Source organism: Callithrix jacchus, chromosome 4 (assembly GCF_049354715.1).
Source record: "Callithrix jacchus isolate 240 chromosome 4, calJac240_pri, whole genome shotgun sequence".
In the NCBI taxonomy this organism is placed as follows: Eukaryota; Metazoa; Chordata; class Mammalia; order Primates; family Cebidae; genus Callithrix; species Callithrix jacchus.
In genome coordinates this window covers 153,571,432-153,588,696 of record NC_133505.1, presented here as the reverse complement: position 1 = coordinate 153,588,696, position 17,265 = coordinate 153,571,432, and the positions used below count along the sequence as shown (strand labels likewise).

General features: G+C 39.1%; 2 protein-coding genes across 12 annotated transcripts in view; one reads left to right on the top strand and one right to left on the bottom strand.

Moving 5' to 3' along the window:
• The window catches only part of LOC118153009 (putative uncharacterized protein CCDC28A-AS1), a 400,860-nt gene that overhangs the window by 325,494 nt on the left and 58,101 nt on the right, over positions 1–17,265 (top strand). For 4 of the 5 annotated variants that reach the window (XR_004742138.3, XR_013534613.1, XM_078370266.1 and 1 more), the window contains one exon: positions 14,499–14,633. The exons of the other annotated variant lie outside the window; for it this stretch is intronic. The gene's annotated coding sequence lies outside the window, so the exon portion shown is untranslated. The remainder of the gene's footprint in view (positions 1–14,498; positions 14,634–17,265) is intronic. 5 annotated transcript variants of the gene reach the window in all.
• ADGB (androglobin) overlaps positions 14,158–17,265 on the bottom strand; it is a 211,305-nt gene continuing 208,197 nt past the window's right edge. For all 7 annotated transcript variants that reach the window (XM_054254494.2, XM_054254496.2, XM_003732751.7 and 4 more), the window contains one exon: positions 14,158–14,607. In XM_054254494.2, coding sequence (XP_054110469.2) covers positions 14,422–14,607 — 186 coding nt within the window. In that variant the 3' untranslated portion in view covers positions 14,158–14,421. The remainder of the gene's footprint in view (positions 14,608–17,265) is intronic.

The window sequence follows — 17,265 nt, the reverse complement described above, 5'->3', positions numbered from 1 at the left end:
TTCAGGAAGTAGAATGCAAAGTTGGATTTGAGTGTGTCGATTTTGATTCTTTGGTTTTATCTAACAGGAACAAACTCTGGTTGAGTTTAAGAAAAAAAATGGCATTGGAAATATATCTGAGTAAATCATAGTTTTGAAAAAAAATACAAAAAACCAAACTAGAAAGGTTAGAAGCAATAATACAATGGACAGACTCCTTGAAATGCTGCTCATGACTCAGCTTTGGCTCTTTTGTTGCTGTTTTGGAACCAAACAGGGATCCACTTGCCAGGTATAGTAAAACCAGGTATCCACACTGAGGTTTTTGCAGAGACAGGAAGGCATTATTATTTGCAGGTGCCAAGCAAGTAAGACCAGATAGCTAATGCTCAAATCCTGACTTCCTGCATGGCTTGGGAGTAAGGTTCTTTTAAAGGCAGGGAAAATTTCAGGAAAGCAGAAGCTATAGGCCAAATCATAAATCAATATACGGAGGTTACACAATGGTTTTGGCCTAAAAGGGTGGGATATGTTGAAGGAGGGCTTATAGGTGGTAAGTAGATTCAAAAAGTTTCTGATTTATAACTGTTAAGGAAGAAAGAAGCTTTGTTTAAAAATTTGGGGTCAGCAGAAAAAAAAAGCATTCATTGGCCTGGGGCTGTGGCTCCTTCCAAACCCCTCAGGAAGAAATTTAGAACAAAGTACGGTGGTCAGAGTTTAGTCTTCAATTCCTCCTCATCTAGGGTCTCACGGGGACCTTGGTGGGAGTCTGGTTTTCTGAAAGACAACTGCAGGATGTATGTTAAATGCCATATTTAGTTTCTATTGGAAACAAACATCTGTGGACTCGAACTTCCTTGGCTATTGTTTTAGGCTATTATTGCCATTTTGCTCATCAGGCCACTTATTTACTTCTCAGGGCTAAGTAGATACCTGCAATTTCCCTTGAAGGAACTCAAGATTTTCCTTCTTTACTATGCTGGGGTATCCTGCAGGCCCCTAAAATGGGGCTCTCTATTCCATCTCAATTCTACTACTAAGAAAACAGTGGAAGGGATGTGAAGTAGAGGATAACAAAAAAAAAATGTCTGGTAAAATAGTCACAGGCTTCTGAGAAGACAAGAATGGAAACCATTGCTTTCTGTTATTTTAACTGTCTTTGCTATTTGTATTATGACCACAGTTATTCTCCTACCTCTTACTACTTTATATCTACATACAACAGACCTATATGAATTCCGAGAAACCAGGTTGCAAGCACTGGCCAGCCTACAAGGACATATTTTCAAAGAGCCACTAACCAGTGAGTATATATAAGAGACAAGAAGAAATTATCAGAAGGTGTTACTGGAGCCATGGAGAGCAGCTGAACGGAGGGGGGTTATTAGAACACAGATCAGACCTGATCAAGCACCTGTCCCCACCTCTTGATGGGACCTTCACAAAGTCTACTCTGAAGGATTTCAGAACTGCTAAATTGTGTCTCCCATTATTCCCCTTTCTGAATGAAGGTATTGTTTATTCTTAGTTCCACCATTCTATATTAGATATGTGCGAGGGAAACAGGTAAAAAACAAAGGGACACCATTGTGGTCAAAGGAAGTGGTAAAAAATATAAAGTGTCATAAATCTGGAACAATCTTACTTTAATGGCATGATTATGAACTTCCAGATCAGTGAATTCCTGTTTGCCTTAGTAGTGTATACCTTAGAATCCAGTTGGAAAATAAGGCTGTTTCTACTAGAATATGATCCATGACTTCTGTAAACATTGCAAAATATCATTGTTGACAACCTGCCATCTGGTATCATCACAGTCTCTTAAGAATGTGAATCTTTTTCTAAAGCCCTGTTAACTGTATTTTTCAATATCTTCACTTAAAGACTGATGGATTTCTGAAAATGATAAGTTTTGATATAGCCCTTTTTAAACAACAGCCTAATAGTTAATGCAAATGCGTAATATATTCAAATATATTCTATTAAAAGCTTATTCTGTGAGGTTTGGGGCTAGGTTCTATGGGTGATTAAAAATAACCTAACAATTATGATCTAGTTCTTTATTAAACTCAAAGAGATTATAACCTATTAAAATGAAATCTTATACGAAGTATTATAAAAATGATCTTTAGTGTGACAATCTAGTTAAACGTAATGACAAAATTGAAAAAATAAAACTTACTAGCCAATATTGTAGCATTCAGAGTACTGGAGGCCAAAGGCTACTAAATCTGCGAATGACTTAGGAGCAGCTCATTAGGAATGTGAACTTCCTTCAGGAAAGTTTGTATCATATCTGCAGATTACAAATTCAAATCTGAATTTTTGCATGTTTTCTTCATCTCTGTCTTTATGGAACCAGAAATAACTAATGAGGTAACTTAAAATTGGTAAATAAAAAAGATAAATTAAATAAATATAAATAATCTGTCTGATTCATACATTGGAAATTAATCTTTAAATTCTAGTTGACTATTCTAAGAGCTATTTTCATGGTATCTCTTATTAATAAGTTAATGGCTTTAGATAATTTGCTGAAGAAATGATGGCTCTTAGAAAAGCTTTAATATTGTTTTCCAAAGGTTGTTTTGCACACATTATATTATAAAACCTGCAGAATTTGGGCACATGCTACACCAGAAGTAACTGAGCTAAAAATTAGCTGACTTAATGGAGAAATATACAAATACTTTAGCGTTCCTTTAGAATAAATACATAGCAACCATTTTGTATTATTAATGTAATGGTTATTGATCAGCTTGCATCTAATATGGTTTTGGACATCTGCAAAAGTTTAAACTTCTTGGTAAAATAGCACATTTTTCTAAGCTCTTTAAAATACTTTAGTGCTGTTAACAAAGTTAGCCCATTTTCACCAATGAGCCATAATAATGACTTACATTATTTAGTCACTTAAATATTAACTGATGAGTCTTTATTATGTGACATATTTATTTAGAGTGTTTCCACAAAGTCAAACAGCTTTTTATGAGGTTCCTTTGCATCTGTCTGAATTTATCAGTCACCTACAATGGAATGAAAGATGGCCAAATGCTATCTGAATTGATGATTTTGAAATCAACAGCTTGATTAACAGTAACAATAATGAGTATTATTATGTTATATATTAGATGGGAAAGGTATTTACAGATTAGATAAGTGAATTTTCACAATTAGCAAAGTGAATTAAAAATGCTTGGTTTATTTGAATTTAGAATTGTTTAAAGTTATGAAAATATACATATGCATAGTAGGGTTGTTTGTTACGTAAGTTCACTTCAAAAATAAATCATACATGTGGTAATGCTGCCATCTGTGCCTGACCAAAAAAGTAAAAAACAGGGATCTTTAGCTTAAAGTTCTAAGCACAGTCAATAGGTAATGAAGCTATTCCATAAAAGCACATCTGTGGTTAGAAACTATTTAATCTAAATTAAAATGACTAAAATCTGTTTTATAATGGATTAGACAAAATACTTTATAACATTTTGAAAAAAAGTTTCTCCATAATGTTACTTCCAGAAGTATTCTGTAAAGGTTGCTGAAAGCTTTTAGTCATCTGGTGTAATAAATAAACCCACCCAGGGTAGGGCCCAAGCCAGGGGATGGAGGTGGCAAGATGCATGTGAAACTGCCTTTGCAAAATTTTAACGGGAAGAGAAATCTAGCATAACGAACTCTACCTTGCTTCCAACTTCAAGCTAACTGCCTTTTCTCATTCCTGTATATAGGCCAAGCCAGCTATGGGAGGAATTCAGGTTACAGTTTAAAGCAAGAATGATAATAGTTCCTTGCCAAAACTAGCCACCTCCCTCTTTGGGGACTGAAAGTGGCCATGTCAAACTAATGAAAGACCACGTTAGAAATAACTTTTTGGTGCTGCAAAAGAAATAGCACTCAAATATAAATTTTCTCAGCAAGGCAATTTACTTCTTCTATAGAAGGGTGTGTCTTATGGATGGAGCAATAGTGAGGGGACACATGAACAAGGGAGAGGAAGGGGTTCTTATCCCTGATGCAGGTAGCCCCGACTGCTGTGTCATTCCCCTGTTGGCTAGGGTTGGATTACACAGTCAAAGCTAATTCCAATTGGCTATTTTAAAGACAGCAGGGCTAGAAGCCAAAGTGGTGGGGTGAGCAGTTTTGGCAGGAGCAACAGTTATGGGACAGGTGACTAAAGCTGACTCAGGTCAGAGCAGGTGACCAAGGGTGACTCAGGACAGAGCAGGTGACCAGGGGAACAGATGTCAACTACTGATTAGGGCTGATGGAAAGTTGTTTACTGAAACTAGGGGCAAGGAAACAAGGAAGTTAAACCTTAAGATGGAGAACAGAGAACAAGAAAACTGAACATACTGACATACTGATTGTTTGAAGAGAAACTTAGAACTCACTGTATTTGGCAACTTTCCTCTCTTGAATTTTACAGTACTCTCTCTTCAAACTTCCTTAACTTGTCTTGGCTTAGTTGTCCTACTTGATTCTCTAAAAGCAGCAGCATCTCTGAATAAGGTGGAAGAGAGTTAAGGGAGGTTTTAGTAAGTGCTGTTTCTATGAGTCTTTGCACCAGCCGTGGAGGCATGGTATGACACAACACCCAACAAGAATGAGTACACCTCCTACGGCTGCAAGAGAAGTAAGAATTGAGGCTATGATTTATTTACATTTACCAAACCATTTTTCTAGCCACCCTGTGAAGGAGTCATTTACCCCTAAGTTTTTGGCTAACTCATTGGACAGAGCAGTTAGACCTTGCAGTGCCTTTGTTATACTTCCATCAGGGGCAGTATTGTTTGGGATGAAGATATAACATTGAGTTTTAACCATCATCCGAACTCCTCCTCTTTCTGCAAATATCATTGCAAGGCTATTCTATTTTCCCAAGCCATCTGGCTAGTAGCCCCTAATCATTCAGCTATGATTTTAACAGCATCTCTAGTGTAGTTAATAAACCATTGTTTGTTGTAATTAATATGATTTATCCAATCTACAATTTTATTGTCACCCACCGAAATATTGACTCAAATCCTGCAGCTATTTGATCTCGGGCTTTAAAGTTGTCTGGTACTCCTTGTGGGACTCCAATTGCATCTAAATAAATGTGAGAGTTGAAAGACCCATAAGGGGCTTCCCTTGTCTTATGATGTTGTATTTTTTCTCTCTCTGGTTGATGAAATGCCAGAGTGAAAGGGATAGCCAACTGGACTAGAGCACAAGTGCCACTTCCGTTACTTGGCAGAGTGTCCAGTAAATACCCCAATACCACCAGACAAGATGAACAGGGCAGACTAATTGGTAAGCTCTTGAAAAGTCTTAAGCTCACTGCATCCCTTCAGGTCTCCAAGGAATGCTAAGTTTCCTCCTTGTAGTGAGAGACATGAAGTGAACTTAGTGTCGAAAGATGGAAGCTGGGTGGCCCCCGGGGATTGACCCACAGGATGTTGAACTTTGGGATATAGCAGAGAGAGAGCTTGACATGATTTGTTATCCCAGGCTGTGGGATCCTGGAAAAGAGCTACCACACAGCCCATGCCTGGTCGACAGGAGGACCATCCTAGTAGAAAGGGGATAATCTGGGCCTCTGGCCGGCTGTGCACACAAGCATAACAATTGCTTTTCTTGAATATGTGCATGGAATATTTGATCCATTCCAACCACACATTTGCATCTTGATATCCTGTCTCTGCTGCTAAAGTTTGTTTTAAATCATTTATTTCTATAACATCTACTTTGGTCCTATCATTGGGTATAGAAGAGACGACAGTTTGATTAGAAGGTTTAAAAGGAGAAGACAGGAGAGAGGAAAAGAGGATGAGGGTGTAATAAAACACATTTTTAAAGACCCTATGAGGTCTGTGCTGACCAAGTTGGCTTCTATGCCATAGAAGCAACTTAAAGTGGGGTCAAGATTGGTAGAGATAGGGGTAAGAATAGAGAGCTGCATTGGGTTGCATTGGTACTGTTGATGATTAGAAGGAAATGGAGGTATGGTTTTAGAGAGGTGCAGCCCTTTAAGGGAAGTCCACCCTCGTTCCTCAGCAGTCCACAGGACACCGTCCCAGGAGGGTCAGTGCTGTCATGGAAGCTCGTCCTCATTTCCCAAGATTTGAGAAGTGTGGGGGACTTGGTTTCTATAAAGTCTGATTTCTTTACATAAAGCAAGGGTCACAGAGGTCAGAAGTTACTTTGGAAGGACAGAGGTATTTTTCTGAGGAGGCCAGTTTCCTTTGGTTTCGGAGATCCTTGCAAGGTAAAATGCGACAGGCGTCAAATGTGGTTGTCTGAGGAAAAGGTGACCTGGCTGCATTAACAGCCAGGTTAGCAGCAGTAGAACAAGGAAAGAAGAAGTAATGCAATAAATGAAGGAGGATCAAACTTTTCTTACACTTAGGTTGGTAGGATTTCCCCTGGGATTGTGGCCCATGACTCTGGAGGGGGCGGTGCTTTCTTGACTCAGGTGTGATGGGTCCATCCTCTCTCTCTTGTCCGGATTGCAGTTTCAGTAGTTAGGAGCACTAGGTAAGGTCCTTCCCAGGCCAGCTTGAGCTTCTCCTCTTTCCAGCTTTTGGTGAGAACGTGATCCCCAGATTGCTGTTGATGCACTGGGAACTCCGGGGGTGGTGCCTGTGCTAAGAGATCTTTAGTTTAAAAGAAGAGAAAGTAGAAGACAGACCAAGTATATAATTTTTAAGAAATTGATCTTTTGCTTCAAAGGTAGGAATGTCAGCAGTGGCGTGTGAATAAGGTAATCTGTAGAGCATCTCATAAGGAGAAAGACCAATATCTTTCACGGGGCAGTTTGGATTCTCAGCAGGGCAATAGGAGGCACTTGGTCCATGGTAACTGAATCTTCAGAACCAATTTGGTTAAGTGGTTCTTTAAAATCTGATTCATTCTTCTACTTTCCCTGATGAAGGTGGGTGCCAGGAATTCCCATTATGGTATTCCCATCTAATGTCTAATGTTTGGGATAGCTTTTTAATGATGTATGCGGTGAAATGAGTTCCATTGCCTGAGTCAATATTTTCTATTAATCCAAACCTGGATACTATATTTTCAATTAGGGCCTTGACTGTATTATTGGCTGTTGCATTTGAAAAGGGGATAGCTTTGACCCAGTGTGTGAGGTAATCTACTATCACTAGTAAGTATTTTAGATGACCTATTGGAGGCATTTCTGTGTAATCAACTTGGATACTTTGGAATGGCCTTAAGCCAGGATTCCTTCCCCTGAGGGGTAATGTTTTCATAGTTTGTTTATTAGTTTTCTTATATACTAAGTAACTATCTGTAACCTGTTTGGCCAGGGTATAAATTCCTATATACACATAAATGCTGAGAACTACATCACACATGGCCCGGGGCCCCCAGTGGGTCCCTTGATGTAGTTGGGACAAGATTTCCCTTATAAAGAGTTTGGATAACATTTCTCTCTGGTCTCTCAATATCCATTTTCCTTCTGGATTCTCTTTAGTGTCTAGTTTTATTAGTTTTTCTTTTTCGGTGGAAGAGAAAATGGGCATTACCCAGACAGGGGTGGTTATAAGACTTTTTTTAGCTCTTCGACTTTATCAATTTCCTCAGATTCCACAGGAGCTGGTCATGTTTCCCCTGGGCAAGTTTTTGATATGAAAGTTTACTATTTAGTGCATACGAGTCAATCCATGAGCAGCAGTATCCAACTAACCCTAAAAATTTCCTGAGTTCTTGTTTAATTTGAGGCAAGGGTAGGGACACAATTCCCTCCATTTGTTCAGGCTCTATTCTTTGCTTGCCTGCACTTATTAAGTGGCCTAAATATTTAACTTCAGGCTCCACATACTGAAGATTTCCCTTTGAGACTTGTAACCCCTCAAACTGCAGATGGTTAAGAATATGTGTAGAGAAGCCAGCTACTTTCTCTGTATCTTCACCAGATATAAGAATATCATCAACATATTGAAGCAGGCATTTTTTTTTTTGAAATCACAACTTTTTCTAATACTTGTTCTAAAATTTGACTAAAAAGTTTAGTGGTGTCTGTCAACCCTTGGGGCAATCAATATTGTTGTTTCCACCTTGAATGGGGATCTTCCCACTCAAAAGTGAATATATATCTTGACTACCTTCAGCCAGGGGACATGCCCAAATAGCATCTTTCAAATCTATTACAGTAAACTATTGATGATTCTATGGAATCTTGCTGGGAATGGTGTAAAAATTGGGAACAATGGGGTGGGTAGTTTGGACCATTTTGTTGATAGCTATAAGTTCCTGTACCAGCCAAGTGACCCATCTGATTTCTTGACTGTCAGTATTGGGGTGTTATAAGGGGTCATACAGGGCTCAAGAAGCCCATCTTTAATAAGACTTTCAAGTCTAGGTTTCAACTCTTTCCTGCCCTCTTGGGGGAGTTGCTTCCTCCTTACTACTTCCCCAGCTAAAAAGCTGGTTTTTAGCTTGATGTGGATTGGAGGGACTCAGGTTCCCCCTTTGGACCAGACATTAGGATTAATGTATTTTTCATCTACTGTGGTGAGTAGGTTTGATGAAGTGAGGAATCCTCGTGGGCTCACTTGTAGACCTATGCCTAATTTTAACATTCAATCCCTCCCCAATAAATTAGTACCTGCTTCAGGGATTAATACAAACTGAATATGAATTGATCGATCCTGGAATCTAACTTCTGTGTTCTCTAAAATTTTTGCTTTAAATCCTCCTCCTTTTATCTTGGAGACCAGAGTTCTTTTGAAGAGCAGGCAAGATCAGATGGAGGGAAACAGAGGAGCAAGACACTCTTGAATTGACTGAAAAGGTGAGAAGCTCACATTTAGGTCCCACCTCTAAATATATCAAGGGCTCCTGGTGGAACTCAAAGTAAAAGAGACAGAGCCTCTGACCCCCCCATTCTCCCTCAAAAGTCATGAGTGGAAGGGCTTCTTTTTCCCATTTTAATTCAGGACACTCTTGAAGTGGCCTGTTTTTCCACGTCTATAGCACCTATCTTGCCCTTCCTCCTTCTCAGTTCTGGGATTCTTTGACTTTGCTCCCCCATACTCTTTAGGAGACCTGGTAAATGAGGGCCTTGGTCCTCCAAACCCCTTTAAAGGCTGGAGTCCTTTAAAGGAGGGTTTGGACCCTTTACAGTTTCTGGCTCTCTGGAAGCTCTGTTAAGAAGTACATGGGTTTGGAGCCATCTGTTGGAAAGTGGATAGCATAAGTTTTGTCTTTTGTCTCTGCTTTTCTTTTCTTCATCTCTCCTCATGTGTACCTTTTGAGTTTCCCTGAGAAGTTCACTTAGGAGATGGTCTTCCCAATTTTCTATCTCTTGTAATTTTTTTGAAATGTCTGGCCAACTTTTAGTGACAAATTAGAGTTTTAGTGACAAAATAGAGTCCTTGCCCAAGGGGATGATCCAAATTGAGGCCTGCATATTGTCTCATTTGCTCCTTCTGTCTAGAAATCTCAGAAACCCTTCTTCCTTTTCCTGTTGTATATCAAATACTCTAGAAAGATTTTGGGTTTGGGGTACTGATTCCTGAATTCCTTTTATTATCATCTCCCTAAGGTCCTGCATGTTTTCCTGGCAATCTGCATTGTTTCTGTCCAACTGAGGGTCTTAGGCAGGGAATTTCTGGTCCACAGTAGGAATATTTTGACTGGGAGGATGCTCACTTTCCCAAACTACCATAGCAGCCCTATGAATCATACTCCTTTCTTCCCATGAAAAGAGGATGCCCAAGATGAACATTAACTCGACTCAAGCGTGTAACTGCGGTCCTAAAAATGATCAATTTGATCTGCCACTCCATAAGGGCCATCTAGTAGTAGCTTAATCTCCTTTTCAAAACTCCAGACTTCTGAACTGGTCAAGGGAGCATTTATAAAGCTGATGGCTTCCGCTCTGTATGTGACTTTGTTTAATGCAAAGAAAGCTGGAGCCTACTCCTTAGTTGCAGAGGGGAATGGGAAATTCTGAATATCTTTTTTTTACATTGTTATTCTCATGCTGGAGTCCCTTTAGAGAGACGTTTTTAGGCTGGCAGGGAACAGGCTCCTGGGATGGTAATTCCCAAGAGTCAGGGTTGTAAGGAGGAGGGATGACAGGAGCAGAGGAGGGATTTGGAACAGGATCTGAGGTGGCAGTGGCTGTCTGAGGGGAAGGATTGGGGACACTGAGCGGGGGAGATGGCTTGTGGGATCCTGTGGGGCTGGAGTCTTTAGGCATGAAAACTGGCTCCTCTAACTTGTTATTTTGAGTGAGCAGATTGGGTTCATCCCTACTTGTTTATAAGGGAAAAAGGAGGACAGGTCCCTGCCTCCAACAAAGAGCATAGTTCAGTTCTTCTTGAGAAACTGAACTTTTATCATTAACATATTGAATTAGAAGCTGACATATTACATCCTCATTCAACCGAAACTGGCCCAAGATTGAGGGTTTGAGGATGGGTACCTGAGTCCAAATAAAACAGCAATATTTTACATTTGTTGCTTTTTCTTATGTTTAGTCCTTTCATTATCCTTCCAGTATTTTAACTGGAGACCTAGGGGGCTATTAAGGAGAATATCCTTGTTACCATCTTTATCATTCTTGCTCCCTGTCTTGCTTGGGGCATTTCCCATGTTGGGTCCTGGTTAGGCTCACTCTCTCATGTGAGAGATGTTTCGCCTATCCTTTATCCCCACCTGCTGGAGGCTCCTTGCACTCTTCTTGTGCTTTGTCCACTCTGGTCACTCCCCAAGAGGAGGTTTAGGTTCTTCTTGGCATTGGCGTGCCAGTGTAAATCCCATGGCATGGCTTAGGATTCACCCTAAGTCGTATGAGGTGATCATGGAACCACAGATAGGACCCACTCATCCCACACAGCAGTAGTGCTTAGTACTATTTACACAAGCAGCACTGCAAGCAGTAGTGCTTGTGTTCATTCACACACACATTCAACCTCCAGAATATCTCGACCACCAAGGAAATACTTTGTTGGTCTGTGATGTTTCTTACCTTGTTCTGGGCACAGAGTTACCTAGTCACCATGATATGTGAGAATCTTTTCCCCAAGCTGCCGACCTGTTTTTTCCCATGTTGCTGAGAGTCTGGGTTTATTCATTGCACAGGGTGGGTCTCAGTCTCTCACCCTGAAGCCATCACAATGAGGCAGTAGGACATGTCTCCCCACAAGAAGTGACCCATTCCCCAGAGGAGAGTGAGAATCCCAGATGAGCCCCCGAATTTATTAGAAGTAAATTTTTGGTGCTGCAAAAGAAATAGCACTCAAACATAAATTTTCTCAGCAAGGCAATTTACTTCTATAGAAAGGTGTATCTCTTGGATGGAGCAATGGCAAGGGCATACCTGAACAAGGAAGGGGAAGGAGTTCTTATCCCTGACACAGGTAACCCCTACTCCTGTGTCATTCCCCAATTGGCTAGGGTTGGATCACACAGTCTAAGTTAATTCCAATTGGCTATTTTAAAGAGAGTGGGATATGAGCCAGTGGTGGGGTGAACAATTTTGGCAGGAAAGATGGTTATGGAACAGGTGACTAAAGGTGATGCAGGTCAGAGCAGGTGAACAGAGGTGACTCAGGACAAAGCAAGTGACCAGGGGTGACTCAGGACAGAGCTAGTGACCAGGGAAACAGATGTGAACTACTGATTAAAGCTTGTGGGAAGGTTGTTTGCTGAAACTAGGGGCAAGGAGATGAGAAAGTTAAACTTTAAAATGGAGAACAAAGAACAAGAAAACTGAACATACTGACACACTGATTCTTTGAAGAGAAACTTAGAACTCACTGTGTTTAACAGCCACAAGGTTACAATTATGGTGGAGGTCTGAACTTGGCTAAAATATAGGCGTAGTAAACAATATCTGGTCATTGTTCTCTAGCTTGCCTTTTTATAATTGCTTACTGCTCAAGATTCTGTACCCAATGCTCACAAATTTTATAACTTCACCAATTACTCTTACATGTAACTTCTGAAACTTGAGACTGGTCTTTGAAATATTTTTCAGACTTTGTATTCTGGTAGACCAACTGATGCCATCCAGACCAATAACCCATACCAAAGAACTGATTCAATTGGTTCTGTGATCCCCACCCATGAAGTGACTCAGAACATGAAGACAGTTTTGACACTCTGGTGATTTCATCCCTGACCAAATCAATCAGCAGTTTGCATTTTTTAGCCCTTCAAACATCAAGTCATCCTTAAAAACCCTAACCTCCAAATTCATGGGATGGCAGATTTGAGAGGTATTGCCAATCCTCCCCACTCAGCTGCTTTGAATTATTAGAATTATTTCTTTGCTACAACACCTACTGTCTCAGTGTATTGGTATTTTCCATGCAGTGAGCAAGAAGAACCTCCCTGATCTGTAACACATGATTTTTTTTCTCTGAGAAAAGTTCTAGTATTATACATTTTTTCTTGCCACTTCTTCCTTTATTTCCCTGTTTTTCAAGAGGTAATAAATGCAAGTGTTTATTTTGAATGAGACAGGAGCACAAGATAAATATCAGTTAATAGATAAGAGTTTACAACCAATTTTTTTGTGTGCAAACACACTAAATATAATCGGGGCACTAGGACTAAAATTCAACATTTTGTGTGAAAACTTGATGTCTTGAAGCCAGCTAAAAGTTTAATAAAGCTATAAGCAGTTTTCAGATTCATTTAAATGAAGACAGTTACATTACCAAAACACTTTAGTGGGTACTTTGATTGTGGAATAGGGGAAACTACAATCTATTCTTTAGTGGAGTTTTTGGAGGCAATGAGGAGTTAATTACTCCATATAATGGTACTTCATTATCATCAGAATTTTGCCTCAGGGATTATTTCTATAATCTCAAAGGCAGGCCTATGTCTGCAGAATAAGAACACTGTTTTCTCTGCTGTTACACCAGCCCAGAGGAAGGACAGCTTGATCGTGGCGTACATGAGGGGCTGAAAAGAGGTAGATGGTAGGAGACTAAAGAGAAAGAAACCAAATGTTGGGCCATTTTGCCTGAGACAATGGCCTATGGATTGTAGAAACTGTACATCCTTTACGGATATACCCTGGTTAACTCAATCAATATGACTGTACATGTGTATAGTGGAAATGTATCCCAATAGTCATTTATGAACTGTGATCTTAGACATTACTGTCTCAGCTTGCTAGCTATCTACTTTTCTCTTACATGGAAATAATGTTCTCTGTGAAGACAGTGCCCCTTCTTGGGAATATTTAAGAAATACATGGGGACATTTTTGGTTGTCCCAATATTAAGAGAGAGCTGCTATTTAGTGGTTGAAGACCAAGAATATTAGACATCTTGTCATTTTTGAGTGAGTTACATGCAACAGAGAATTGTTTTACCTTCTATTTTACTTGAATGGCCCACCATTCATATAGTTGTAAAGCAAGTTAGTAATCAATCTAATTCTGTGAGATATATAAAATCAAAGCATTTTTTGTACAGTTTTAATGTTCATCGAATATTTCAGAAATGAAATAATTGCATTGTTGGGGCTTAGAAAATGATGCCCCATAATATGGCACCTTAACATGCTGAACTGAAGATGCCACAAGGTCTTTCTGAGCTTCATTCTGCCCCCTATGAAGCCCCCACAACCTGAATCCATCTCTCAATCCTGTGTCTCTAATTTACACTTTGGGTTGGTTGAGCCAGGGTAGTGCTTGCTCAGTGAAGCAAGTTTCTTCAAGTTCAGTTTTTAAAAATGGCATGATTCAGCTGGGCGCAGTGGCTTATGCCTGTAATCCCAGCACTGTGGGAGGCTGAGGCGGGTGAATTGCTGGAGATCAGGAGTTTGTGAACAGCCTGGCCAACATGGTGAAACCCCATTTCTACTAAAAATAAAAAAACTAGCCAGATGTGGAGGCACGCACCTGTAATCCCAGCAACTGAGGAGGCTGAGGCATGAGAATCACTTGAACCCTGGAGGCAGAGGTTGCAGTGAGCTGAGATCGCATCACTGTACTCCAGCCTGGGCAATAGAGCAAGACTCCGTCTCAAGAAAAGAAAAAAAAGGTATAATTCTGAAGCATAGTTATTAATATTTTAAAACTGTTAAAGTTTGAGACAAAATTTCTTCAAAGAGTAAAAGCTACTTTTCTCATTGTTGAATTTTTCAAAGATAATTCTATTGATTAATTTATGATCTTGTTTCACTTCTAATTCAAAATGCAGTCAATTTAGAGTGTCAAACATATATTTTATTGAAATTAGACCATTTTAAACTTGAATGGGTTCAAATACTAGCTTTCTGAGGAAAACTGACAAGTTGCCATTAAAACATTTCTAAGAAAGAAAAATTTCTCTTTTCAATTGGCCCAATATCTTCTTTTATCAGCAGGCAGTTAGAGATCATTACAAATATATTTTTTTCCTCTCCAGAGAAATGCAAAATCTATTTTTTTTTGTATTATCCAGAAGAAGGGTAGGATTGGACATCTCCTGATTACTTTTTCTTTCCTTTCTTTTTTTGCTGTTTGTCGGGAGCTAAGGTCTTCTTCTCTGTCTCCACCCACATGGCAGCTTCCTGAGCAGCCAGAGCTTCCAGCTTTAGACGCTCAGCTTCCAGCAGTTTGTTTCTGTACTCTTCCCGGATGTTGAAGATCTTCTGTCGGGCTTCATCTAAGGAGTCCTGTTCCAAAGCAAAACCCCAAACAAGTAAGTTCCACTGATAAAGGCTTATGCTCCCAAAAAGGAAAAATGAAATTCCTTTACCCTGTCCTTATGCCCATATATTCATATGCAAAATTATTGAAGATAAAAATTAGTATATGATCTCAAAAGCTTATCAATACACAAAACATAGCAACAAAGGGATTTTAATACTGTATGGCAAATAAAGCATTTGTAGGAAAAATAGTCCAAGGTAAAGAAAAGCATACATAGTTTGCCAAAGGTATTCTCTGTCTAAATTAGTTCAAATGCAATCTATATAAAATATTAAGAAGCCCAATTTCATTTGCAAAGTAACTGTGTTCAAGAAATGACTAGTTCCCCACATGTATTCTATCACTGACAAAATATATCTGGACTGTACTTGAGGAAGCTCCAAAGAATATGGCCTAATCCATTGGTTACTTCGTTCTTGACAGGTTGACTTTCATTCTCACTGCTTCAGCAAACTGTGTTCATCAAGGACATCAAGGACTTATATGTAGCTAAAGCCAAGATCATTTATTGTTCTTATTCTTGTTTAACCACACTCTCTTCTCCTGGATTAACTGACTTCATGTAGCTACTAGATTGTCTTCTATCTCACCAGCTGCTCCTATTCAGTCATCTTTGCTGCTTTCTCCTTTTCTCCTTCATCTTATAAAGTGGAAGTGGCCACATTGTTTACTGTTTCAATAATATAATTAAAGAATAAGGATTAAAGCACAGATGCTAGCCTAAAAAGACCCTTCTAGAAATGACTGCCTTGTCTTAATCCTTGAATCAATCAAGAAATTTTCCATGATTTTTGCAACCAGCTTAATTTTATTCAGATGCTGGAAAAGCTGAATGTCAGAATCAGACTTCCCGAAGTTTTTACCTCAAACAGTACTGTATCTACCATAATAAAACTGGATTGACTAATCCAAATGCATAAGTACATGATGATAGTAGTAACACATTAAAGAGAGAGAGAAAGAGACAGAGAAAAAGAATGAGCAGGAGAGAGACATTTTAAGAAGTTTGTGTAAATAAGTTTAATATAAATCTTATAAAGTTTAATATACATCTTGAGGAAGGAGGACAAAACATACTCATTCTCCTATCTGTTAAGAAATATGTTAATGATCATGTTTCTCTTAAAATGGCTTCAATCAAAGCTAGGGCTATCTCTGTACCTCACACATAAATGAAGGGTCAGAACTCAAAGCTGTCTGAGTTAGTATTTTTTCTCCATTTCCTCTCCAGCTGCTGCATTTACTTGACTATTACACACGAAAACCACAAATAGCAATCCTGAAATTCCCTTTTGTTTTCTAATTTAATTTAAATTATTTCCCACATGATAAATTGAACTTACACAGTTTTAATATTTATTCATTGATTTACTGATTCATTTGTTAAACAAACTTTTAGGAAGCAGACATTCCTCTGAAGTTTTGGGGACACAATAGTGAATCTAACCAGAGTATCTGTCCACATATAGTCTATATTCTAGCAGAGAACAATAAAAAATGACAGCATAGTATTTATATCTACATTTTCATATACCAATACATAAATGCACATGCAGGATAAGTGCTTTAAAGAAAAAAGGCTAGGCGCGGTCACACAAATTTTGAGGGTACTAATTTTGAAAGAGCCACTAGTGAAAATCTCTCTACTACGTGACACTAGATGAGAGATCTCATAAAAGGAAAGCCTCTGGGGAAAGGATATTCCAGGAAGAGAGAGGAGTGAGGTCAAAGGCACAGAGGTGGGAACATGCCTTGCTGTTAGTGGAAAGGCAAAGGCTTGGCAAACGCCAAAGGAGCAAAGGAGGCAAGAACGATCGATAAGAACATCAGAGAGGAAAAGATTTTGGCTTTTTCCATAATGAAACGTAAAGCCATTAGGGAAGTGAAATGATTTCACCTTCATTTTAAATATGCATTATGATAACCATTAGTGTAATCCAAAAAATATTTCTGGTTATCTTCCAGATACCTGGAAGCACTGGCCTCCCTCTTTATTAGTTTGCTGGGGCTGCTGTAACAGAGAACCACAAACTGGGTTTAAAAAATAGAAATGCATTGCCTTGCAGTGCTTGGTGCTACAAGTTTGATATCAAGGTGTCAGCAAGGAAGGTTCCTTTTTTGAAGCTGTACGTGACCATGTGACTTGCCGTGGTCAGTGAAATGTGAGTGCAAATGAATGTGCAATTTCTGGGTAGACGTAGTCACAGCCAATGTGCAGTTCCCAATGTTCTCTTCCCGTGTTGTAATAATCATGGTAGAAGTGTCTCTATAAAAGCTCCTTCAGCCTGGTTATCTTGATAAATAGAAGGATGCTCTATTGAACCACATTGGACACAGAGCTAGAATGACATATACTGTTTTACTGTTTTTAGCCAGAGTTGGCAAACTAAGGCCTGTAAAGTAAATCTGACTTATTTCTTGTTTTTCTAAGTGAAGTTTCATTTATTTTAGTATTCTCCTATTTATTTAGGTATTATCTGTGATTTTGTGTAAAAAATGGCAATGTTGAGTAAATGCAACATAAATACTTACTGTTTGGCCCTTTATAGTAAATAAGTTTGCCAAACACTATGTTAGGCCACTGTAACATTGGGGTTTTTGTTGGCATAGGATAAACCTAG